We start from the raw sequence: 27,854 nt of genomic DNA on the forward strand, positions 1-27,854 counted from the left end.
ATGAGGTCCGGCTGGCAGGCTGAAGATGGCGACCACCAGGGAAAGGGCGCGCTGCCAGAGGGAGAAGAAGGGCGGAGCTCGCCGCAGAGATCCCCTTAGCACCGCCCACTGTCCAATAGCAGGCTGGTGTGAGGCAAGGGGGCTGGGAAGGCCTAGGACAGGCGGGAGAGAAGCCCGCTTAGAAGAAAGGGGCAGGGGGCGTGGCCGCGACGCAGCGGTAGGCCCGAGAAGAAGCCGGGGCCTAAATTAATAGCGCTGGCCGCCTGTCAGCAGGGGGTCGGCGCGGAAGACGTGCCGCAACCCCGGGCCGCGTCCCTGCTTCCCACAGCCCGACCCCTGTATACCCCTGCCGGGATGAAGAAAAAAGCGGGGGGGGCGCAGAACAAGGCCCGAAAGAACAGGGGCCTTCATGGATGCGGCGACCGTGGGGAGAAGCGGGCGCACAGGCCCTACCGTGGTCCCCTGGCGACCGCCTTAGGATGAAAACACCGGGGGACCGCTAGACCGCATACTCACCCAGGCCGGGGGCCACAATAAAGGTACCTGAGAATCCCACGCTGTCTGTCGTCTTTATGGAATCCACGCCTCGTCCAACCGTCAGGCTCTGGTAGGCGAGATGGTGGGAGGCGGGGGGGCAAGGACCGTCCGTATAGCTGGCACGCACCTGTGCGAGGCTCCTGGTCCTGCCGCGGAGACCTATGAGGATACGGGGTGGCAGTACACGCCGTACTCAGTCTCTTTGTGGGAGTACGGATGTGACTGTTCACTCCGTATCCCTCCGAAACCTGTAAAGGAACGACGCACGACGAGGTAGATAGGGGTCTAATAAAAGACCCGTGTCCACCTCCTACTGACACTAAGCTAAACTGAGGAACTTCCTGCCGGTCGGTGGGGTGTACACTGCGGAGGAGGAGCTAACCTTTTTTGTGCATAGTGTCAGCCTCCTAGTGGCAGCAGCATACACCCCATGGTCTCTGTGTCCCCCAATAAGGCGAACGAGAAATGATATTTTTGCCCCCAAGTTTTATTTTGCTAAGGACAACAGGAGATTGGACCCCAAAAGTTGTTTTGCAATTTGTCCTGAGTAGGCAGATACCCCATATGTGGGGGTAAAACACTGTTTGGGCGCATGGCAGAGCTTGGAAGGGAAGGAGCACAATTTGACCTTTTCAACACAGAATTGGCTGGAATTGAGATCAGACGCCATGTTGCGTTTGGAGAGCACCTGATGTGCCCAAACAGTGGAAACCCTCCAATTTTAACTCCAACCCTAACCCCAACACACCCCTAACCCTAATCTCAGACCTAACCCTAGCCCTAATGGGAAAATGGAAATAAATACATTGTTTTAATTTTATTATTTTTCCCTAACTAAGGGGGTGATAACGGGGGTTTGATTTACTATTTATGGCGGTTTTTATTTTTGGCAGCTGTCGCACGCTAAAAGACGCTTTTTATTGTAAAAATAGTTTTTGCATCACCACATATTGAGAGCTATAATTTTTCCTTATTTTGACCCACTGAGTCATGTGTGGTCTTATTTTTTGTGGGACGAGTTGACGTTTTTATTGATACCATTTTCGAGAACGTGACATTTTTTGATCGCTTTTTATTCCGATTTTTGGGAAGCAGAATGAACAAAAACCAGCCTTTCATGAATTTCTTTTGGGGGGGCGCGCTTTAAGGGGTTCGCTAAAGGGGTTAACTAATGGGACAGTTTTATAGGGCGGGTTGTTACGGATGCGGCGATACCAAATATGTGCACTTTTATTGTTTTTTTTATTTCCAAAAAATGAATTTATTGGGGAATATTTTTTTTTTTTTTTTTTTTTATTTAGCGATTTTTTTAAAAATTATTTTTACACTTTTTTTTTTTTTAAACTTTATTAGGTTGTCCCAGGGGGGACATCACTGTCCTGTGACAGATCGCTGATCTGTCGCATCAGCAATCTGTCACAGGCAGTGTGCAGTATTCCTCCTTGCCTGCGCTTTGCAGGCACTGAGGTAGCCAGCTCCCTGCAGGCCCCCGAAGGTCCCCGTTGCCATCTTGGATCCGGGGACCTGCAGGGATGGAGCCCCCGGCAGCAGCGCTGCACACTGTGCTCATCCCTTCCCCCTCCCTATCCAGGGCCTAGCTCTAGGGAGATACAGGGCTTAGGTTTCCTGCTCGACGATTGGTGAGGAACCAATGTAGGGATGGTAGGGCAGGTAGGGTGTTATCAGATCTCCCTAGATCTTTTTGAGAAAGGAGGTCTTAGTGCGTTCGAAATGCGTAAAGCTCCTGAGTCTCATGTGAACTTGTCTATCACTGCTTCATGTTTTTATCCATGACTGAATAAAATATTTTGCATCATTTGGAAGCTGGAACAAACCTCTCCTTTTTTGAACTCATCCATGTGTGACTGCACTGGTTCCGTGCTTTCCCACACCACATGCCGCAATGGAACAGGTGAGCTGGTTTTCTCTTTTTTTTATTTTGATAAAATCAGTTTTCTCTGCTGCAGATCTAGCAGTTCACAAAAAGCTAGAAAGCTGTCAATCAATAGTAGGAACAGGGTTATAAGGAGCTCATAAATATGGAGGAATAACTGGTAGCAGGTTTACTAGTCCTATAATGATAATCTCCTGCTGATAAAACAGTAATTTTATCAAAACAGGCCAGTAAGAGACATCGTTGGAATCAGGGTCTCTGCTTCTAAATTATCCTGCTGTCAGATATGGTGTCAAAAATCTTTTGACAGAATCTCTTTAATATCTCAATATTAACCCCTTTCCGACATTGGGGAGTAAGAGTACGTCCATGCTGGACTCCCCGTTTTGTGCGGCCTTCGGCGCTGAGCTCGCACCTTTCTGGGCACGACAGCTGATCTATACAGCTGACTTTGCTCGCAACAGCCATGGGTGGAATCGCGATCCACCCATGGCTGCTAACTAGTTAAATGCTGCTGTCAATTTCTGACAGTGGCATTTAAATCGCGCATACCGGAAACGCGTTGATAATCCCGCCCATCGGTGACCCAGTCACAACCGATAGGTTGGCATGACAACTAGAGGTCTGCAGCAGACCTCTATGGTTGCCAGTGCCATCCATGGTTGGGACTCCTGGCAAGTGAGCATATCTGCTACAAAGGTGATCTGATCATCGCCTGTGTGTAGCAAAAGCGATCAAAGTACTGCAGCTTCTAGTCACCCATGGAGACTATTGAAATATGCAAAAAGTTAAAAAAAAAAAAGTTTAATGAAAATATTAAAGAAAATTAAAAAAATATAAAAAGTTCATATCACCCCCTTTCGCACAATTCAACATAAAACAGTTAAAAACAAAAATCAAACATACACATATTTGATATGGAGATCAGAATCGCTTGATCTATCAATATAAAAAAAAAGAAAAAGAATTAACCCGATCCCTAAACGGCGTAACGAGAAAAAAATTCAAATCGCCAGAATTATGTTTTTTTTGGTCGCCGCGACATTGCAATAAAAAGCAATAACGGGTGATGAAAAGATCATATCTACACTAAAATGGTATCAATAAAAACGTCAGCTCGGCGTGCAAAAAGTGAGCTCTCACCCAGCCCCAGATCATGAAAAATGGAGACGCTACAGGTCTTGGAAAATGGCGCTTTTTATTTTTTTATTTTTTAACAACAAATTTTGGATTTTTTTTCCACCACTTAATTAGAAAAGAAGCTAGACATGTTGGGTGTCCATGGAAATAAAAGCCATGATAAAAGTGTGAACAGAACCAACTTATTGTATAAAGACATAACCCAAACCACAGGAGGAGCAATGTCTTACTACAGGATGTTACATTCTTTTCTCCACCTCGCCAAGTCACAACTGTGGTTTCCTGTTTTCATCACCATAAATGTGATCAGTTGGGTTGGCGTATAATATATCATATTAGCAGGCGTTAATTACAGCAATGCTCGAGAACTGACAGAGAAATAAGCCAGAACTGCGGTCTCTCCCCTCTCAGGATCATTGGGGGTCCCAGCAATGTGTCATTTTTCCCCAACACCGGGTTTACACAACCAGACTGGTGGAGCTAAGCGACTGCTGATAAGCCACACATTTGCCGATCGGTTGACGTTTACTAGCCTGATCTTCTCTTAACGGATCCTAGGAATACTAATTTCTATATAACTGTGCAAGATAAACAGGCTGCCGATCACCTGATAAGCGAGCAAAACGCTTGTTCGCTGGGTGAAATGATCTCTTGGCTTGCTTAAAAAGTTTTGGCAGCACATCGCCCTGTGTAAACAGGACCTGTGTAAGAACAAGGATGGTCCACAGTGCAGAGAACAATCCAATACAAATTGCTTTGGGCACATTTAAAGATGGTTTGAGACATTTTTTATTGTTAGGAAGCTGTTAAATATTAATAATCCGTTAATTTCTTATTACACCCAGTTCTGTAGAATGCTTTAGCTTACATGACATAGGCTATTTTTAAGCTTGGCTCATGGTAGAAATGTCAGCTCACTACATATTTAAGTTTAGCCTTGAGGTAAATGTCAAACTCCATATATACCGAGATCACGTGTTTCAAGAGACGTATATAATTCATGGCTAACTGTAGAGGGTGCTGTCTTCTTCCCTCACCATCATGAGAGACAGACGCAAGATGACATGACATAACAGCTGGTATATTACTTGACGGCGATGTGAGAAGCCGAACTGAGACACAGCAGCCATTTGCTATTCAGGATCTCGGAGAGAAGAAGAATACATGTTGCTTTTGCCATGTGGGATCTCAGAACATGATCTAATGGACAATTTCTCTTTCACCTATTTTTATTCACCTGTTTTTCTGTAATAACCTTTCTTTGATGGAAGAAACCAAATAAACCACTATATTTTTATCTGGTAACTAGTCCTGAGTATTTTACAGGATATGCATTATTTTACATTGGAGAGCCAGCCAGATCTGAATTTTTGTACTTTTTTGCGGATTTCCCTCAACTTGCCCACACGGGGGAATGGACTTTGCTAACGTCAAATCATATGTGCAAGTTATCGGGAATTCCACTACTTACAAGAATCACATAGAACCTAGAAGTAAGAAGTACCAGATAGATTGAGAAGTACTACAAGTGCCAAAAGTACCAGACCTAAGCCAGACGTGTGAAGACAGGAACCCAGCGTTGTCTATCAAAGAAACAAGCTGAGAAATTTCAAGGTAAGAGAAATGGATGTAATTAATTGTCTTGCTAAGCAGAGTAAATTGAAATTTAAGTCTGTAGACAATTCTAATTCAGAAGTTTTATGGTTAAGTTTATATGCCGAGTGTGAACTCGAGAATCAGAGGTTAGATTCTAAGTTTTTCAATAGAGAAAGAGAGAGATTAAAAAATATTCTACAGATGGTAGATATATTTCATAGATCTGTGTCAGAGAAATCCAAAAATGATTGTTGTGATGTTCTCGAGATTGGCTGTAAAGTTAGGGAGATTGACTGTAATCAAGTGTCTGTAGCAGCCATTGAAGGTGACCTTGCAGACGTGGAACAAGATGGAGAAGTAGGAGGAGACTTCAGAACTGACGTAGAGGACGTACAAGGGAAAGACGTACCACTAAAAATAGAAGACTCACAGGCCCAAATCCGAAGTAGCGTGAGGAAGGATTTGATAAAGATATGCCAAATAATTCCTGCTTATGACAACAAAATAGATGTTTATAGAAACTCTGAGATCTTTGAAAGTTGTTCTGGAAAATTTGATTTATCTAACGAGGAGAAGAATCAGTTGTTCAAAATGTGGATCCCTGTAAATTTTGCAAGGAGATTGTCTTTAAAGTTATCTGGTGAAACACATGAGAATTTAACTGATAAGGACAGATTAAAAATTCTCATTTTTTGTTCATCAAATGAAAATCATCCAGATATTGATATTCTTCAAAAATTAAGGATTGGTCGGAAGGAATGTATTTTTACGTTCATGTCCATATATGAACGTTTGTACAAAATGCTGAGTGAGAATGTCAAAACACCGTCCCTCATAAGGAGTTTTGTAAGCAAATTTTGGTTTCTAAATCCTGCATCTCGTGTTATTGCGTCACAAAAAGATTCTTTGTTTGAATGTGCGCAATTTCTTGATTTTGCCAGGAAACACGAGAATCGTGAAAGGAAAGTAAATTGTGCTAATTTTGGAAAGACAGGCAGAGTAAAATCTTATCAGAAGCCTGTATTAGCAAAACCTTCTAAAATGAGTTTTCCCCAAATATATGAAGTACAAAGGAGATCACATGTTTGTTATAAGCCATATGGAATGATGCAAAAGAACACCGAAAAGACACAAATGGAATTAAGAAAAATGATGAGTTCTGATTTTCTTTCTGTAACAAAGATGGCCGAATTTAACAGACAGAAACAGGTGGTGAGTGACATCATGGCCTGTAAACTGAATACTCTGCTCCAAGAATCTATCAGCTTTAAAATGGCAAGAACCTTTCAGGATATTTTTTGCAGAGAAATAAGTATGGGTGTAGGAATTGGCTAGAAAAAGTAATATATATTGTGTAACAGTGTTATACAATTAGTGAGTTATATGTAATTATTTTATAGAGTATAATCCTGTAGTTTTATGGTTTGTGGATATATACATAGTCATACAGTATATATAGAGTGTTTGTAGAAGTAGAAATAGTAGAACTGTATTTTAATGAAAATTAAAATCTACATCAGTAATAATATTTAGAATTATATGATATTAACCTTATTTTTTATGTTTCCTTAGAATTTTCATTTCAAAGCAGGACTTAATCGAGAAAAATTCTCTTCCAAGGATTTATGCCTTTATTTACACAGGATGTTGCAATAATTGCATGATTTTATATATCTAACCCTTAAAAGGAAATAACCAATTGCTTTTTAAAATGTTCTGGGTGTGTGCTTTTTTACTGCATGGTTTGAATGACAACCATAGCAGGGGAATTTGAACCTTGTTCTAATAATACAAGTATACCAGTATGCTATGTCCCTGTTCCTTAGGAAAAGAATTTTAAAAGGGGGTCTCAACTTTTGCAAAGCAATGGAATTTTTTTCCAGGCCTAAATGTCAAGTATAGCTATACATATACATATATTTATGTCATGTGTATTTGGGGAATATTCAAAGAAATATTAAGAGACTAAATTGAAATAGTTTACAATGCATTGATAATTAGGATAATTTGGGTTAAAATACGTGTATTCATCACACTTTCATATGTGAGGTATTTGGTTTAAACTTAATATGTGACACAGTCTGAGTGACAGTGACTGAGTGTATGAGCAGCTGCTGAGCGAGTAATGTGATACGTTTGTGAGACCTCAGGATCCTGAATGCATGAGAGAAAGAAAAAAAAAAAAAAACCCCAAAGCTTTTATCTTTAGGAAATTATTAGAATATTAAGATACATAATGAAATATTATCTATACAAACATATATTTCTGTATTTCTATAGTAATTATTTCTTGATTTAGTTAATTGTGGATAAGTGCAATCGCACAACAAAATAGAAAATAGTTTAGGAAGAAAATCTATTCTTTCCTTATCAGCTTTAGCTCTTTTAAACAGGCACCAGCACAGAGCCTGGTATTCACCAGCTGCATCTGGGAATAGTGGACCTTCCTTCTCTGTCCAAGAGTGTTAATCTTAAACTACATTTAAATTAATTTTTCCAAAGGATAATTTTATGATATTCAAATTAATTTTGATGGTTACACATCTTCAGACAAATAATGGTATAAGCAAGTATAAATTCACATAATTTATACATTAATTATTTTTAATTTTGGTTTTGATAAATTAATTATTTCATGAAACAATATTTTTTGGTATTAAGGGGGAAATATGTTTTTTATCCTGACTACATAATCACATTTGATTAATACCTCTTCTTCACACATTTTAATAGGAAAAAATATTAATAAGGTACAATGGTATAAGTATTGGGTATAATAACAAGTATTATAAAGAGTCATTTCTTTACACTAAGAGGAATTACATGCAAAGTTGCATGATTTGAATATTTTGATAACACAAGTTTATGACAATTATGAAATAATCCAGATCATGGAAATATTAAGGGTGTATGTTACTGAAGACATAACTACACTGCATCAACATAAAGGCCTTATTCTTATTTTTATTCTTATTTTTCATTATTTTTAATTCTTTCACCAATATTTAGTAAAGTAATATCTGCTGAGAATATTGCTTCATTAAATATAGCAATTATATGGTTCTATTACTAAGGAAAATGTTTCACTTCTGAGTTATATGCAACAATTCTTTTATTCATTCATTCGCTCACTCATATATTCTTATTTTGGTTCATGGCTTTACATTCCTACATATTATTAGTATAATGAATATATTCCTTATTAATAAAGATGATAACACTGGTTACATAAAACACAGTGACACCTATGGGTTGAAAAAGGTAATTACACCTATGACATAAAAAAATGTTCTATCACATAAAAAAAAATGGATAATAATGTATTATCATTTATTATTGGTTTATTATTTCAAATATTGAAATCCATATACAGTACAAATTCTGATAATAATTATATGGATATTACTGATTGCTATGGTACGCTGTGATATTATGGGATAGGGAAATTACCAGATTTGGTATAGAATAGGGAATGAAGACTTCAAGCAAGATACTGAAATTATGTTAATAAAGACTTTTCACATTTCTAAACTTCATTGATTTTTATCAGTTGCAAGAAGAAGAATGCCGCGATCCAGAAATCCCAGAAGGTAACAAAGCTATGATTACTGAGTAATAGACTGTGTTAATTACAAGTGCAGTATCCACCACTGACAGTCACAAGTGCAGTATCCACCACCGACAGTCACAATTAAAGTGTCTAACCTGACAACCAGAGGACGATGATCCTATGATGCTGAGAAGAACTGTGTTATCACGTTCTTATCAAGTTCCAGAGGTTTTCAATCACCTGAAAAGCTTCGATGAAAGCTGGTGAACAATGAAGGTAATTATCAGGAAGCTACAACCCTGACATATGTCCTGTGCATTAGGACAAGGACTGGTTATGGTGCTATGTTTAGCAAGGAAGAGTCATTTTAACCCTTGCTTTGTTGACCAAAGACGTCACACCTGTTCAAAGACCAGTACCGATGGAGGATTCCAGAATATCCAAGGCGAGCCAATGTAAGCCCAGGTTTTTAAAGATGACACTGCACAGATATTAAAGCTGCATTTCATCTATAGACTTTGTTTCTTATCAACATTTGAATTTATGGACTTTGATTTGATACACCACACAATTCCTACAACATCTATATGCTATAAGAAAACTGTATTTTTAAAAGAACCAAGAAGAAGACAGAAGACATCAAAATGAAGACCAGATGACATCAGATGATGATGACTGGACCTGAGATGCTTCAATTTAGACTTAGGGAAGTATAATTATACATATTTTATATGAATATTGTTCACGGCTTACCATAACATGAATTCACATCAATTATGTCATTGAGTACTTATAACGGTAATCTGATATTATTATTATTATTATTGATATTAAATTATTTTGTCAAAGAAGAAAAGAAGAAAGAAGATCTTGTTATATTTGAGGGTTCCAATTAAAGTCTGTCTCCCTCAAAAGGGGGAATTGTTAAATATTAATAATCCGTTAATTTCTTATTACACCCAGTTCTGTAGAATGCTTTAGCTTACATGACATAGGCTATTTTTAAGCTTGGCTCATGGTAGAAATGTCAGCTCACTACATATTTAAGTTTAGCCTTGAGGTAAATGTCAAACTCCATATATACCGAGATCACGTGTTTCAAGAGACGTATATAATTCATGGCTAACTGTAGAGGGTGCTGTCTTCTTTCCTCACCATCATGAGAGACAGACGCAAGATGACATGACATAACAGCTGGTATATTACTTGACGGCGATGTGAGAAGCCGAACTGAGACACAGCAGCCATTTGCTATTCAGGATCTCGGAGAGAAGAAGAATACATGTTGCTTTTGCCATGTGGGATCTCAGAACATGATCTAATGGACAATTTCTCTTTCACCTATTTTTATTCACCTGTTTTTCTGTAATAACCTTTCTTTGATGGAAGAAACCAAATAAACCACTATATTTTTATCTGGTAACTAGTCCTGAGTATTTTACAGGATATGCATTATTTTACAGAAGCTAGAAAGGATAAAAGTTTATCAGCAATTTTTCATTTTTACAACAAAATTAACAACTATTTTTTTAGGGACCGAATCACTTTTGAAGTGACATGTAGGGGCCTATGTGACAGAAAATACCCAGAAGTGACACCACTTTAAAAACTGCACCCTCAGGCTATGTGCACATGTATGCAGAAAATTCCTAACAGAAAACCGGACTCCTTTCCAGAAAACATGCGTATTTTTTTCCTGTGCGTTTTCTGCGCAAATAACGTGCGTTTTTTATGCGTTTTTTCCGGAGTGTCCCCAGCCTCATAAAATAGCTATAAATGTGGATTTTTTCGCGAAATTAATGAGCATGCTGCGTTTTTTTGCGGAAAAAACGCATCAATATGCACAAAAAGTGCAGAATTCATTAAAATGAATGGGATGCTTCTTTTAAGCGTTTTTTTAAGCGTTTTTTTTTTTTTTTTTTTGTAAAAACGCAAAAAAAAGTGAAAAAACAAGTGTGCACACACCCTCAAAGTGCTCAAATTCAATAAGTTTATTAATCCTCTAGGCACGTCACAGGAATTAAAGCAAAGTGTCAGGAAAGAAATGAACATTTCAATTTTTCCCACCAAGATGTGAAAATGAGAAATAATAAAACTTAACTTTTAATACTAGATTAAATAAATATAAATCATTCACCGTGCTTGTGTGCAGTCTGTCCACCAGACCCCTATTAAAGGGGATACATAGAAGACACTAATGTCAATAACCAATATATACAGTATGACACTATACTATGGATACAGAACTTCACTCAGAGATAAATCTCTCCCTATAATCGTCCTCTACCTTGATACTTTTATGATGATATGGGGGATCACTAAATATCCTTTCCAGATGGTGATGCTCAAGATTTATTGCACCTTGCACTTACTCTGAGGATACAGTGATATATTATTCTCAATTACTGAAAGCCAATAGAAAATGGACCCTCAGTAAACTGAAGTGCTTATTTGATTGCACATTGTCCCCATCGGGGTTTCTAATAAAGTGTCACTATATGACTACAAGTAAAGGCTCCTTTCCCCACAAGGCAGGGGAATGACATCAAATCATTCTGACTCAATACTCAGATGCCACCCCTCATATGCACATAATGTCCCAATGTTCAATGGGACCGCTCCATTCACAGCCTAACAGGGATGCTGAGCCGTGATACTGGACTCCATCACACCTCAGTATTGTCGCTCAACGCGTTTCGCCCTACAATCTTGTATAAGGGTACATCAGGAGGCTATCCAATTAGCTGTCATACTGCCAGCCAAGATGGGGTCTCACTTATAGGGGTTTCTACTGTGCTAGCGCTTCAGGGGCTCTGCCAATGTGGCATGACACCCTGAAACCATTATATCAAAATCCACTCCAATATGGCACTTCTTGTCTTCTGAGCATTCCACTGTGCCTGAAAAGTAGTTTTCGATCACATATAGGATATTGGTGTAATGACAAATTGTAGTGTCCATTTTCTCCTGTTACCATTGTGAAAATGAATAATTTGGGGCTAAAGCAACATTTTTGTGGGATTTTTTTTTTTTTTTAATTTTCACAACTCAGTGTTAACATTATCCCCTCTAGGGATGACGTTTCCAAAATAGGGTCAAGTGCATGGGGGTTTCCACAGTTTAGGAACATCAGGGGCTCTGCCAACATGACATGGCGTCCGCTATCTATTCCAGCCAATTTTGTGCTCCAAAAGTCAAATGGTGCTCCTTCCCTTCTGAGCCCTGACTTGCACAAAAACAATAATTTCCCCCCCACATATGAGGTATCAGTATACTTAGGAGGAACTGCACAGCAAATTGTATGGTCCATTTTCTCCTGTTACCCTTGCAAAAATGAAAAATGTGGTGATAAAAAAAAAAAAAAAAAAATTCTTAAATTAAATTTTCCCAGAAATTTTTTGTTGGAAAAATTTATTTTTTTCCACCACAGTCAGTGATTATCACAGCTCCAGTGCCAGGCATGATCGCCATGATGTATCGGCACACCCATTTGTGGGAACGCACCGCAAAATACCGTATGATGTACCAGTACATCATATGTCAAGAAAGGGTTAAAGAGGCTATTACACGACTGACGATTGGCAAACAAGTACGAATTGGCGGTCGTTAAACCCCGCCAGTCTGGTAAACCCGGCCTTACACAGGCAAACCACATTTACCATCCAACAGAAACATCAGTAGTGGATCATTCTTTGCACATAGGCTGCCATTGATCTTGGCAGTGCAGGTCCTGTTGATGTTCTGCCTTGACTGTTTACACTGCATGATTACACGGAATCGATCATTCCAAGGAACGCTCGCTCACGTAATCATATGGTGTAAATGCACCATTAGATTGCTGGATTCAGGTCACATAGTATCCATTCCTCCATTACACCTTAAAGAGCATTTTGCATTATGGCCACATGATTTTCGCCAGTCGGCGAGCAGTCCCCGCACCTGTGACTACAGCTTGTGTGATGACTCACCTAACATCAGATACACCCACTCTGCAGGCTTCATGGATTACAAGTCCCACCTATCCACTTCCATCAGCATTGTCAATAGCATTTGTTTTCATGCTCCTTCTGTTGCTTTCCTCCTTTTCCCTCTTTTAGAATATTTTACTATCATCTGACCACTTTAACCATTTACCTACCTTCCTGCATCAATTACAGCTTGTATTTTTAAAACTGGTAGGCTAAGAACATTTACAGGCTTTACAAACATAAGAGCAGATTGGATTCAATCTAATCAAGTCCTTTCTACTGTACACAAACTTTAAAAAAATTGTTTCCAACAAACAACCCATACATTTTATCCTAACCCCCCTCCGCAGACACGGAATAAACAGTACTTACAATAAGGAAGAGGGCACCAAGAATAACGGCTTTGATTTTGACATCAAGGTCCATGGGGAACTGAACTCCAAAGTTGTCAGCATCTGTGAAATACTCCTTTACCATTCCAGACCATTGTTTCGAAATCCGCCCAACTATAGTTTGGTCATCAAGTGCCTTCAGCTAAAGAGAGAAATTAAGTAGAAAAGTTGGGGCTGTTTAGGTATGTTAAGATCTATGTGTAGATACACTGCACAGTAAGACATGCCTTCTAGGGGAGTTTAACTTTTGGATTATAACTTTTTGGATATGGTGTTTGAAAACATCCCACAATCACATGATACTGCGCGGTATAAAAAAACAAACAAAATCAAAACAAAACAGAAGAGCAAAGGTAAATCCCAGAGGTGACGCATCAGCACTTTGCGATATTATACATTAACCATTAAAGTCAAACATATACTAACATCTTCGCTCATGGAATATCTGGCTGAAGGCAGTCATCATGCCGAGCATGGCATTTTTGGGCGATATCATTGGAACATCCAGCCTATTGTCTTTGGACTTACTAGAAACCTGTAATGAGTATTTTATATACCTTAAACTTTTAACATGGAAGTACAGGTGTTTCAGGATCATTAAATTTAAACCTTAATTGTAGAAATCAGTGTTTCAGTTTCTGAGAAAGTGTTGAAATCGCATGTAAATGAGCTGCAAATGGTTCATTGCACTTGCAGCTCTCCTGCCTCTCTGTCTCTCCCTATTCCCCTCCATCTGTCTGCCTCCAGTCTGACAAGTTACATTGCACTTGCAGCTCTCCTGCCTCTCTCCCCCTCCAGTCTGACAGGTCACATTGAACTTGCAGCTCTCCTGCCTCTCTCCCTATTCCTCTTCCTCTCTCTCCCTCCAGTCTGACAGGTCACATTGCACTTGCAGCTCTCCTGCTTCTTTCTCTATTCCCCTCTGTTGTGAATTCCCTTGCTCAAAGTTCTGAGCCGAAGCTCCCACTGCTCCCTCTGGTGGTTACTGAGAGTAGTGGAGCTGGCCAGGTGGATGGAAGTTCTCCACCTGACGACAATAATTGGGAACCTGGGATTACTGGCTGGGAGCATATAATTGAACGGGCTGCTCTTGGAGGTTGCTGGTGATTTCCTGTGTGTGCATTTGGAGTTCTTTTGTCCCCTGCCTGATCTGCATGGTTCAGCTAAGTGACTCTTTTGATATTCCTTTGTGTTGCGAGTTCATTTTCCCCTTCGTCACTGGGGTCTGGTGAACTCCCTATTCTGGTGAAGGAAGGTAATGAGCCTGATTATCAGGCACCTGAACCTGATGAGGATGACTGGCTGAGTGGGGTCATGGACTGGATATAAGGCTGCCAACGCCCTTCTGCCCTGCGGGTGATTTCTCTGTGGACTTCTAGGACACCAGTCTGATTCTTGCTCCTCTAAGCCAAGTTTTTCTGCTTTGCATTAGTGTTTTGTTTTTGTTTTCCTTGCTTTTCTGGATTCTGCCATTCCCTGCTGGGGTGAGCTGAATCTCCTTTTGCCTGTAGCTCTGTCTTCAGAATATTCCTGAGTACTGACATAGCTTTTTTGAAGCCTAGCGTCTTCAGGGCCTCTTTCACTGTCAGTCTGTTGGCTCTTATTTTCATAGGATTTTTCATGGATTGCAGACAGCAGCCTTCCTGTCCTTTCCTATCTAGCTAGAATGGGCCCCGTCTTTGCTCAGTCTATCTTTCTGCCTGTGTTAGTGTTTTCATCTTGCTTCACCGTCATTATATGTTGGGGGCTGCCTATTGCTTTGGGGTCTGCTCTGGGGCAGTTTAGTTTTCCCCTTTCTTTCTTTAGGCCTAGCTATTTCTCCGGCTGTGATCGAGGGGTCTAGGGCATCGTAGGAACCCCCTACAGCTACTGCTAGTTGTGTTGATAGGTTCAGGGGTCTGCAATCCGATAGCTGCCAACTTCTCTGGTTTTCTGGACTTAGCTAGCATTTCTGTTTTTGCCTCCTACGGTGACTCAATCATAACACCTTTGCATCTAATCTGGTTGTATTTTTTTTGCTTTCTGTTTTGCTGCTAGGGTTCAGCGTGCTCCCTGCTGGGGGCAGCGCTGGGCCCTGCTTCACATGTTGCAGCTTGTTCAGTCCCCTGTTATGTTAGTATCTTTTGGCTTTGCTGCCAGTTTATACTAGAGTGCTGATCTAGCGGGGGTGAGGTCGTGTGACCTCAGGTTTTTTGTATATCAGAAGTGTTGGACTTTTTCAGGGTTTTGTGCATGATTGCAGACAGTATCTTTTCTGTCCTGTCCTGTCTAGACAGCTTGGGCCCCACCGTTTGCTCAATCTGTTCTCTGCCTGTGTTTGTGTCTCATCTTGTCTCACCGACAATGTATGTTTGGGGCTGTCTATTCCTTTGGGGATCTGCTCCGGGGCAGTTTAGATTTTATCTTTCTGTCTTTAGGCTTAATTAGTCCTCTGTCTGTGACAAAGCGTCTAGGGCAACGTAGGAACGCTCCACGGCTACTGCTAGTTGTGTGGATAGGATCAGGGGTCTGAAATCCACTTAGTTACCAACCTCTCTGATCTTGTGGTGGCTTAGCCAGTTCCTGCCATCCTCCTCGGCGACCCATTCATAACACCCCTCCCTCTGTCTGCCTCCTGTCTGCCAGGTCACATTGCACTTGCAGCTCTCCTGCCTCTCTCCCTATTCCTCTCTCTGCCTCCTGTCTGACAGGTCACATTGCACTTGCAGCTCTCCTGCCTCTCTCCCTATTCCCCTCCCTCTGTCTGCCTCCTGTCTGACAGGTCACATTGCACTTGCACCTCTCCTACCTCCCTCCCTATTCCCCACACATGACCTGGCCTAATTTGTCGGACTGACAGGTCACTCTTATTTTGGTAACCTGCTTCTCCTGACCTGTCAGAGACATGAGACAGGCAGCAGGGAATATTGAGAGGGCAGGAGAGCTGCAAGTGCATTGTTCCACCACAAAGCAGCTGCCGCTCAACTGTATATGATTTCAAATCTGGATTTCTCAGAGACAGCATGAGACATGAAAGCCTTTGTACTTAGGCCTCTTTCACACTTCAGTTTTTTGCATCAGTTATAATCCGCCAAAAAGGCGGACAAGCGGATCCGTTCTCAACTGATGTGAACGGATGGCACAGGATCCGTTTTCAGACGGATCCTGAAAATGAAGAAATTTAAAGGAATCGCTGGCCGGGAAGGAGGGGGAGAGAGAGAAGGAGGGAGGGAGAGAGGGAGAGAGAGGGAGAGAGAGAGAGGGGGAGAGAGGGAGGGGGAGAGAGGGAGGGAGAGAGAGAGAGAGAGAGAGAGAGAGAGAGAGAGAGAGAGAGAGAGAGAGAGAGAGAGAGAGAGAGAGAGAGAGAGAGAGAGAGAGAGAGAGAGAGAGAGAATTTTTTTTTTTTTTTGTCCGGCACCCAGAAAGAAATTCGGGTTAAATCAGTGTTTGCAGGATCCGCCAGAGAAAAAAACGTTACAAGCTCCGTTTTGAAATTTTTGAGGATGGTGACGGACAGCAACTTTTGGCGGATCCTCACAAAAAACGGATGCAACGGACAGCAATCCGTCACAATCCGCCATTAATGCAAGTCAATGGGAAAAAAACGGATCCTCAAAAAAAATTTGAGGATCCGTTTTTTTTCAAAACCTGGCGGATTGTGACTGATTGTAAAAAACGGAAGTGTGAAAGAGGCCTTAGATGTCATTTGTTTGAGGTATATGTCCACATGACAGGTTCCCTTTAACAGGCTATAATGTTTAATCATTGATATATACTCTTGTGAATTTTTCCATCAAGATTGAGGGCTCATTTTACTGGATAGCTGAAAAATGTTGTTCGACAGTGCAAATCCTGTTTACACCTAACGTTGCAATTGATTGTTTGTAAAATAGAAAAGCTCATCTCACCAGATGAACAAGAGTTTTGCTTGTTCACCGTGTGATCGTCAACCTATTTACACTGCAGGATTATCGTAAAACAAGTGTTCCTAGGAACGTTCATTCTCATTAAGCTTTCAGCGTAAATGTACTTTTAGCGGACTAATTAGGGTTAATCAAAGTATGTTGCTGAGTGGCAGAAATTTATTTTCTTCAGCTGGTGCCTATAGGTTTTGATACAGTTACATTCCCTCATCCTTTTTCATTGTACTAAAGGTATTATTAGTTTTGAAATGTGTTGTATTTTCACTTATTATGTGCTAATCGATGGGGTCGGACTCATGGGAGCTCACCTACTTATCCCTAGAATAAGGCTCTGAAAATTTTTGTTAATTTGGAGCTCCATTCATTGTCTAGGAGACACCAGGAAATGGCTATTGTAACTGGATGGCTGATAATTAGAGATAGCTGGTGGTCTGACCCCTCGTACCTCCACCAATCAGCAACTTATCATTGCCCCAGTGAAGAGGTAATAACTTGCCCATTTGGGTAACCTTTTTATATTTTTACACTGACAGGCCCCAAAAATGAAAATGTGCCAGAAGGCATTGTTTTGTTCTCTTAAAAAAAGTATAGAAAAGGCTAAGGGTCCCATTTCACATAGCGACGCACCAGCGATCCCGACAACGATACGACCTGGTAGGGATCGTTGGTGCGTCGCTACATGATCGCTAGTAAGATGTCAGACAGGCAGATCTCTTCAATGACGCACCAGCGATCCCGACAACAATACGACCTGGTAAGGATCGCTTGTGGGTTATCACACAGCAGCTACTCTGAACGATTCCAGCCTGCGTCCCTGAGTTCTGCGTCGCCAACGAGGTCGCTCATCGGCGTCAAACACAGCGATGCATGCTGGCCAGTGGGATGCCGACGATGAAAAAATGGCCCAGGACATTCGAGCATGATCAGCGATATCCAGTGGGGGGCCGGTCGCCACTATGTGTCACATGTAGCGAGATCGCTGTTATGTCACAAAATCGGTGACGCATAAGCGATCTCGCCATGTGAGACGGGGCCTTTAACTGACAACGTCTCGACTGCCATGTAAGAACAAACATATCTCCATAGGACATGGAATACCTCGAAGTTCACATCTGAACAGCAACTACAGGGGATGCAGGGTCCTTGCACTTTAAGAACATCCTCCTCCCTCTCGTTCTGTATGGTAAACTTGGGTAGACATGGGTGCCAGTTCTGTTTCACATAGCCGACTGTGTTTCCAGGAGGAGCCTGCACTTCAAGCTGTCAGGAGAAAAGCCAGACATCAGAGTCACTCTCTAATTTTAGAGCCGTCTTAAGTCTGTCATAACAGATTGTGCATCATTATAGATAATAAAGAAAAACTCTCATTGTGGAGGAAGTTTCAAATAAGTTAGAAAAGTTTTGTAAATATCTGGTGGAGAAGCAGGAGTCAGACCTCAATATCCTGCACAACTATATGGAAAAGAGAGGAGACAGAATTACGGGACTGGTGCTTACTGTCCCCAGACCCAAGGGGCACTTTCCACTGCCTGTGTCAAACTCAAAAAGGTCTTAAAGACTTGTTTTGCTAGATTATGTACAGTTTTCTTTCTAAGTCCAGGGTCACACTGCCGTATATGCTCTCATGCGACAGAATCGGGCACATTATGCTAATGACACGCAGATCAAACTCTGTCAGAGTCTGCTTCTAGTGGGTCGACGTGATCCGATTCGCTCGCATGAGTGAATCGCTGCACAGTTGCGGAGAAGATGGGGAAATTCATTTCTCCATCTTCTCCATTCTCTATGTCTGCGGTAATCAGACTGCACTCGGATGACGTCCAAGTGCTGTTCGATGTTTCCCAGGCACCCATAGACTTGTATGGGTGCACATGATCTGCTCATAGGATGCACCCGCAGCATCGGCATCCGAATCGTCATGAGAAAAAAAATTGCAGACCTGCACTGCCCCATAGTATAACTTTTGGCCAAGTGCTATCCAATAAAACATCAGATAGCACTGTGATACGGTTCTGGGAGCAAGCTGTAAAGAAGCGACACACCTGGCTAGAAGTTGTTTGTGGTAAAGCAGCGTAGACTCATTCCCTTCAATGCAAATAAACTGCAGTACCTGACACAGGTGTGGACAGGTGGGGGCGCTGTCACAGGTGAGACACCGAGCAGGATAGGGGATAACGGAAAGAGAACCTGTCATCAGCCCAAATGGCTAATATATAAAGTAGTTTTAATTCCCGACCCGCTGACTGCCTCCTAAAGCATAAGTGACCCATCAGTCAGACAGAGGACTCAGGCTGTGAGCGAAGAATAAGGAGAGAGGAAGAAGAGCTGAAGGCCCACCCCACTGCTCTCACAACTTATCAGGCATACACTACAATTTCAAATATGGATTTCTCTAAAACAGCAAAACGGATTTCTAAAAACAAAGGTAAGGATTTACTCAGCATTAAAGCAACTTCACATATATGCCATTAGTTTAGGAGAGAAAATCCTGATGACAGGTTCTCTGTAATCTTCATTGGGAGACCAACCGCATGGACCCTACTGATTTCAAAAAGAGGACTCTGAATAGCCTCATCTGAATGGAGCAGAGGCAAAACATTCTGTGCTCTTCTTCCTTCAGGCTCTACAGTACTGACAGAGATAGCTGAGTACAAAGCTCCAATTCATAAAGATGGGGGTCTATAGGCCTCGTTCTAGGGACCGCTAGGAGTCCAAGGAATTGTTATGGGCAGGACTGTGGAGTTGGTAAGGCCTGTTTCACACTTCCGTTTTTGTGTCCGCCAAACGGATCCGTTTCCGTTTTTTTGACGGAAACTGATGCAAACGGATCCGTTTTTTAAAAAACGGATCCGTTTTTTTTGACGGATCCGCGGTAACCACTAATGGAAGTCTATGGGACAAAAAAAACGGATCCTGCAAAAAAATGGCGGATCCGTTTTTTTACGGAAACCAACGGATTTGAAAAAACGGAAGTGTGAAACAGGGCTAAGCCAAACCTCTGACCCCTCAGTTTCCCTGAGTCCGACTCCACAGCCCTGGTCACTACTGAGCATGTGCATAAAGTGCAGCACAGATTCATCTCAACTAAAAGCCCAGATCCTTAGATCAGGAACAGAACAGACATTTACAAGACATTTCAGAACTCCAAAATTCTTCTGAAAACATTACAGCACATCCTGCATTGTACTACTGCTCCCAATTTATTATATATTTTAGGAGTCTGAAGTCGGTCCATTTTATACCGACTGAACCAAAATGGACACTGACTCCACAGCCCTGGTTAGAGGATCATTTAGAAACTTGGCACAATTCCTTTAACATAAGTTTTTAGCTTTTTATTTGAATCTCAAAACTGCTTGTTTTCCAAGCTTATAGTAAGTGAAAAAAGAAACATTTGTGTTAGTAATGACCATTATTAATTATAATAATCAAAAAAGGCAACATTATATGATAAGTCAGTAATTATCTTTCTTACAGGAGATCTCTTGAAATTTGCATTGTATAAGACATCATCTTCATCGACTGCCAAATGTCTTTAAGAGGCAAACGGTCAGAAAATGACCTTTTATTTCAATTACATTTTATGTTAAACATTCAGGTAACAGGTGGACAACTACTACTTGGACAACCCCTTCTTAAACTCTGCATTCCCTCATGTAAGAAGATAAACGTGTTTATTCTCCCCCACAATGCCATCAACACAGCAATGTGGGCGCCGACCAGACAGTCAGTCCAGCACAGGACAGCATTACAAAAAAATCAGAGCATCGGTTCTTGGGGACCAGGGGTTATAACAACCATGGAAATACTCTATTACTTACTTTCTGTAGACAGCAGGGAAAACAGCACGAACTGCACCTGTAAGGTCGGATGAGCCGAATTACTTCACGTCCGCTGTTATCAACGATGGTCATAGTGAAGGAGCGGGCGGGTCCGCAGCAGTTCCTAGTGCAGCAATCATTTTCTTCGGCAGCAAAGTACACCCTCTGTCCCATGCTATTCTTGATCTCATATTTGTTGTTGGTTTCGAAGCCAATCAAAGCTTAATATGGAGATAAAAGAAAGAAACAGTTATGAAAAGGAACTATCCTTATACAAATATAACTTCTAGGATTGTTGCTCAGAAAGATGTTCGAGGAGAGGTTACAGTAGCACATGTAATAACTCCCGCACAGGGTCAGAATTGCTGCAGAATTAACTAATGAATAAATCAAAATCTATATACTTTGTACAGCTGCCAATCCACATATGTACAGGAGCTTCAGTCTTGAAAAAAGCGCACCATGTGCGGCCAGTCCGTCTGACGAGTGACGAAGCTGCATAAGACTTTGGTGAAGATTCTGTCACATCAGGAACAGGTATTGATGCTATCATCAAATCCTTACATATTTTTTCAGACTATAAGACACACTTTTTTCCTCCAAAAATTTGGAGGAAAATGGTGGTGCTTCTTATAGTCCGGATGTAGATGCTGTGGATGTGGATGAGCAGCAGCGGTGGAACCGAGGGTCACAGGAAACAGGAGCTGGCTGCTGAGACTAATATCTGTGCCTGCTGCTAAAGAGAAATGAACATTCACTGCTCTCCATGCCCATGGGAGTGGAAAGCAGTGAATATTCATTTCTCTTTAATAGCGGACAAGCTGTTAGCTGCAACCACCGGCTTCCTGCGTTGGCTGCGCTCTGAATTGTGTCCGCTACTTAAGGTAATGAATATTCACTGCTCCCATGGGCGTGGAGAGCAGTGAATATTCATTGCAGCTGCCGGCTTCCTGCAGCAGTCAGGCAATCATATGTGACCACTATTAAGGAGAATGAATATTCATTGCTCTCCACGCCCATGGAAGTGGAGAGCAGTGAATATTCATTCCTTTAAGTAGCGGGCACATGTGATCACCCAGCAGTTGCAGGAAGCCAGCGGCTGCAACTACTGTGCCCGCTATTAAAGATAAATTAATATTTACTGCTCCACATGACTACTTAAATAGTAGAGGCTTCTCTGAAAATTTGAAGGTGTTTTCCCATGAACAAAATTAATTTTAGTCAATATATCTTGAAATAATAATAATTTTCACAATTGGATGTGTTCCTGCGCTGAGATAAGCTTATAAATATGACCCTACTATGTACTGTGTAAGGGCTGTGTCTGACCGAGCAAGGACATGGCCTGATTATACCAAAGCTCCTGGGCAGGAGAGGAAGGAAAAGCGTATATAGACATTACATCATGGGATCACAGCTGATATTTTCTTTGAAGTAAAACATTGCTTAAAACATGAAGTGAAATGTATTACCTCACTAAAAGAATCACCTGTGATCCATGCTGTAATCTCTATACACCCTTTTGTAGTACGATCAGGCCATGTCCCTGCACGATCAGACACCACCATTACACAGTACACAGAAGAGGCACATTTATAGAATTATCTCAGCACAGGAACATTTTTTTTTTTTTAAACACTTCCAATTGTGGAACATGTTTTTATTCCAAGATCTATTAATTAAAATGTATTTTGCTGGTGTGAAAACCCCTTTAAGGCAAACTTCCCCTTGCAGCATTGATATATCTGGAATCTCCAGACTTGGTTTGCAGTATACACCAAGAAAAGTTCTATACATATAAATTAAACAAAGGTTGTGATGGAGACGTAACCTTGGCATGCATCACCCTAAAACTATAATAGGTATCCATTTAATGGATATCTGATAAGTTTATCAACAGCTATCTATAGTGTATCCATTCAATAAATGCTATTGCAGCCTATGGATAACAGATGAAATTGCTAGGCATCTGACCAACGGAACTCAAAAACAACCAGTTAAAAGTTACAGCATGACAGATTAAAACTAAAAGTTCCTTTATACATATCTATTTTTGTCATTTGCTTTGTTATAAAAATTCCCAACAATTTTCACTGCCCAGATAATCCTGAAATGTGTTGTTACTTCACTTCCTGTGATATTTCATTTGAGGGCAGTCTCAAAGAATTGTACAGGCCAATCACAGTTTACTGTATTGCTGGAGATTTGTGATGTAATATATAATCTGGCCAGCAGAGGGCAGCGGTGAGAGACCAGAGTTGAAGCGCACCGGGTTTAGCGATTGGTGGGTGGCTGGGAGGAGTCGAAGGGGAGTCCGGGAGAAAGTGAAGTTGTGGATCCCTGGAGAGAGTCTCGATAGGGCGGTGTGACTCTGGATCTGTTGTTGATGACTCTGGGACGCGTTGATCGACTTGACGTGAGCTGACTCGGTGAGGACAACCAAGTACACAGCATCTTGGGCTAGGCCACATGAGGGAAGCCCTGCTTTGGAGAGATCGGCATTCCCTAAGAGCCTCAAGAGAACATTTCTGATTATTTGGTTCTCGACGCAGCAATGACTCTTCTACTTCAGTCTCAGGATGTAACGTTACCATCTCAAAACTGAGTATATATGCGCATATGTAAATAGCCTTATAGAGGTCTAGTTAGTTAGGCGAAAAGGCCTCTTCTGTAAGAGACACTCTGAAAACTGCTCCGAGTTAGCGATTACTAAAGTGCTGGCACAACACTATTGTTTTATTGATTTATGCATAGAAATGCTTAATCGTGTTGTATTTTGCTCACATATAACTGTTAATTCTGTGTAAGTGTATCTGCGTATACTCTAAGTCAGTGTTATTGACAGTATTTTCTGTCATTGTATTTGTTACTTATACAGCTTACCTACCATCCTCTCCTTTGTTTTATCAACTGGTTAGTAAATATTTAGATTATATTATGTAATCTTTGTGGTCGTCTGCTGATTGTTGCTGTACCCTTCATCCTCTGGCCGCCCCTCGTACACGCGTAAGCATCATCAGGAGGCTTAGTCTGCACTCTTATACCACTGCTTCCTTCATCTCCACCCTCTAAAGATGTCCTGAATACATGGCGCAGATAGCAGCTCAATGATAGGCGGCTGCACTGTTGACACGACGTCAGCACCACAGCCAATACAAGGCACCAGGAGCAGCACCAAAAACTCATCACTGACCTGGGAGCGCAGCAAGTTTTTTGATAGCAATCTGTGCCCACGGAGCAAGTGAAAGTGGACAACCCTTTTAAATATATATATAACATTTTGTTAGGATCCACAGAAGCTAGTGGCTGCGGTTTTATTTAATGGGAGACAAACATTAAAAATGACTTGTTAAATCAGGTCTTCGCTTTAATTGTATTGCTTGGGGAGCAATGTTTTTGTTTCCCACATCACATTCTGTATTAAGGATAAAATATAGAAATCTTGCAATTTTCATGCTATGCTTTTAGACTCTAACTTCTTGTTGTTTCAGGAAACAACACATGTACACAGCCACAATGAATAGACTGTGCCACTATTGTTTGTAATTCTGCCTCTGATTTAAAGGGAAGCTGTCATGTGAAAAAACACTGTTAACTTGCACATGAGGTTAATTTGCAGGTTAATAGCGCTCTGAACCTGCAGGACGCCAGCCCTTTTAACCCCCTTTACTGGGAGGAAATTAACTTTATTCCTTCAGACAGCTTTCTGGTTTCAGTTATGGAGGTGGTGCCGGCGCGGTTTCCGTCACCGCACTGTCTATGGACAAGGACAACTGTAACCGTGTCCCCAGTGCTGGGGTGCGGTTACAGCTACCCCTCTCCATACACAGAGGAGTGACTGAACCCGTTCCGGCACCACCTCCATGACTGAAACCTGAACGTGCGGAAGGAACTAAGTTTATTTCCTTGCTCTAGCATGGCTCAAATGGTGGGCATCGGAAAGGTTCAGAGCGCTATTAACCTACAGATTGACACCATATCTGCAGGTTAATAGCATTTTCCCTTTAAATCTAATTTAAACAACATGCCCTGTCTGTTTTTAATACTCGATATTTAGTACATATGCCTAACTGTAATGTTCACAACTATTGCAACACTAAATACAGGAGCCTTGGAGAGACTGCTCATGTTTCTGGAGCTTACACAAACGCAGACTGTGTAACATAATAATATAACATCATTTCATTAAGCCTAAAAACAATCCTGAACGATCATTTATAACCATGTGTTCATTAGTAAAATATCACCTACCTTCCAGTAGCTCTACTTGTTGATGGACAAGAAGTTGGTCTATCTGCAAAATCCAAAGCATAAAGTTATCCGTAATTTCTCCAATGGGTACGAAGCGGTTTAGGAGACGTAGGAACAACATTATCAGGCCAGACAATTTACGCTTCTAAAGATTAGAACAGGCCACAGACAAATACAAAAAAAATGCTTCTGGCATCGATTAGAAAAAGAAGTAAAACCCTCTCAGGGCCTTTTTATTCCCTCCTTTCATAAATATACCAGAAGCAAAACTGTGCATAAAATATATATTATAAAGCAATATCCATGTCAGATGTAATAATTACAGCATTACTGTAATCACCCTGGTGTTAACCTTAAAAGATGGTCAGACATGATTAATCATCGGATACATTACTGTTTTATAAAGCCGGGCAGAAATAATTATAATCATGTACATATCAAACATTTATTGTTCAAATACTAAATAAATCAACAAGTTAATAAAAATGTATTTTTCCTTAGGAGTTTAGTTAGGCCGGGGTCACACTTGCGAGTGTGATGCGAGAAACTTGCGCAGGTCTCGCGCATAAATACCAGTCACTGCCGCAGGCACTCGGGACAGGAGTGTGCGGCTGCATAGAAATACCTGCATCACACTCGCAAGTATGACCCCGCCCTTACAAAGATTTCCTTATAAGAAGCTAAACACATGTTCATAATGCAAGCATCCACTCTCAGAGGGGCAACTAAGCTTCTATCCCCACTAGATACAGTTGGCATAGATGGCATAACAAATAAGAGATGAAAATCTCAGCTTTATCTAAGAAAGTAGCATCCCATTTAGTAGCCCCCCACCCTTTTCTGAGTATGATCACTTTTCAAGAAAAAAATGGTTTACCATTTACCTGGCACAGATATTCTAAACCCGGTGGGCAGTTGGGATCTGCTGGAGGTGCTGGCATCCATGCACCTTGTGGGCCACCTGGACCCATTGGTTGGTTTTGAACAGGAGGTCCTCCCGCGTATGGGCCATAGTTCGGATGAACTGCTGGGCCTGAGGTTAATAAGTAAAAATTCAAGTTAAACAAGGTAAAATATGTTGACAGGTTCCATGTACATAAAATAGAAATGCATAGCCTCCTTTGTTTCAATCTCTAATGCTGATCCGGGAATATGTATATTGGACGCTGCAGAATCAAACAGGATGCAAACGGTTCAAAAGTATAAACTCTACAACGGCTCAAAAGTCTCCCAGTTTTTGCATAAATACTTAAAATGTACATGACAAAGCTTCAGAGCCCACACCATGAACCTTTCATCATCAGAACAAATAATACAGTTCTTCTGGAAACAGAGTCCTACAGTGCCTGTCTGATTATTCTCGAGCCATGTTTATTTCTCTCAAGGTTTAGTACCGAAAAGTTTCCAAGTATGAGCAAAGTTCATGAGACAAAACTCAGTTACTTCACTAGAAGGGCTAAACATTTCAGTCTAAACTGGTGATTTAAAAGAAAGTTTGTACCGTCTGAGAAACTTGCAATTATATTCAGGCAGAACAGATCTAATGAGCAGAGGCAATTGTATCAAAGGATCAGTACACGGCCTGCATTGTTTTAGATATGATCCATTGACCCAAATGAAGCTTAGAAATATTAACCTCCCTTATTTAAGTTAGGGGCATATGTCAATGATATGGACAGCTTTGGGGCCCTTTTTTTTTTTTAAAACTTGAATGCATATATTTAGGGCCAAAATGTTTTTTTTGTAATTGGGTTTCATTAAAATTTTGGAACTATTTAGCTTTTACAGGAAAAATACCAGCTGGATCAACAGCTACTAAGTCATTATATGGCTGTGTCTTTCTTTTTAGGCTGATTACAGGAAACCCCGATGTGTGGAAAAAGCTTACAGTACATTATTATTTAATACCATTCACCATCTTGTGATTTTGCATTTTTGTTTTTTGCTCCCCTTCTTCCCAGAGCCATAACGTATTTATTTTTCATAGAATACAGCAGTATGAGGGCTTGTTTTTTGAGCAACGAGTTGAGCGTTTGAATGACTCCATTGATTGCACCTTATACTGTGCTGGAAAACTGGGAAAAAATTCCAAGTTGCACAAAAAGTGCAATTCCAATTGTTATTATGATTCTTCAGGTCATTAAGAGTTTGCAGATACCAAACATGTATGGGTTCTTTTTTTATTTAAGCAGTGGAAAAAAAAAATCCAGAGATTTTTAAAGAATAAACAAATTTGCTTATGTCGCCATTTTCTGAGACCCGTAGTGTCTGCATTTTTCGGGCTCTGGGGCTGGGTGAGAGCTTATTTTTGTGTGTGCTAAACTTACGGTTTTATTGATACCATTTTGTAGTATACAATGTTTTGATTGCCTCTTACTGCATTTTAATGCAAACCAAAAAAGCTTAATTCTGGAGTTTCAATTTTTTTTTCGTTACGCCGTTTACTTATAGGATTAATTTATATTTTGATGGATCGGACATGTTTGAATGCAGCAATAAAAAGATGTGAATTTTTGTTTTATTTTCAGTGGGTCAAAAGTGGATGATTTTTTTTTTTTTACTTTTTATTCTCATCCGTAACAGCGATCACTTCAGCACCGCTATTTGTACAGTAGCATAAATGATGACATATGAACGTCATTCACAAGCCGGCGTTCACAATTAGCATCATGATGACAGGCACAGGGGTCCTCTGCAACCCACTGGCACCCGCGATCACGTGACAGGGGCGTCTTGTGATAAGCTTCAAAACTGACGAGTGTTAAACGGGTATTCCTATCTCCAAGATCATATTACAATATGT

The 27,854-nt window shown here is 40.9% G+C and overlaps 1 protein-coding gene across 1 annotated transcript in view; it reads right to left on the minus strand.

The window, feature by feature from the left end:
• LOC141092722 (phospholipid scramblase 2-like) overlaps positions 1-27,854 on the minus strand; it is a 90,672-nt gene that overhangs the window by 17,563 nt on the left and 45,255 nt on the right. Inside the window, exons 4-8 of the mRNA XM_073579117.1 lie at positions 25,936-26,084; positions 25,052-25,094; positions 20,801-21,021; positions 18,078-18,239; positions 13,058-13,219 (exon numbers count right to left, since the gene is read on the minus strand). Coding sequence (XP_073435218.1) covers positions 13,058-13,219; positions 18,078-18,239; positions 20,801-21,021; positions 25,052-25,094; positions 25,936-26,084 — 737 coding nt within the window. The remainder of the gene's footprint in view (positions 1-13,057; positions 13,220-18,077; positions 18,240-20,800; positions 21,022-25,051; positions 25,095-25,935; positions 26,085-27,854) is intronic.

Source organism: Dendrobates tinctorius, unplaced genomic scaffold, assembly GCF_039654945.1.
Source record: "Dendrobates tinctorius isolate UK_male_01 unplaced genomic scaffold, ASM3965494v1 ptg000060l, whole genome shotgun sequence".
NCBI classification, from domain to species: Eukaryota; Metazoa; Chordata; class Amphibia; order Anura; family Dendrobatidae; genus Dendrobates; species Dendrobates tinctorius.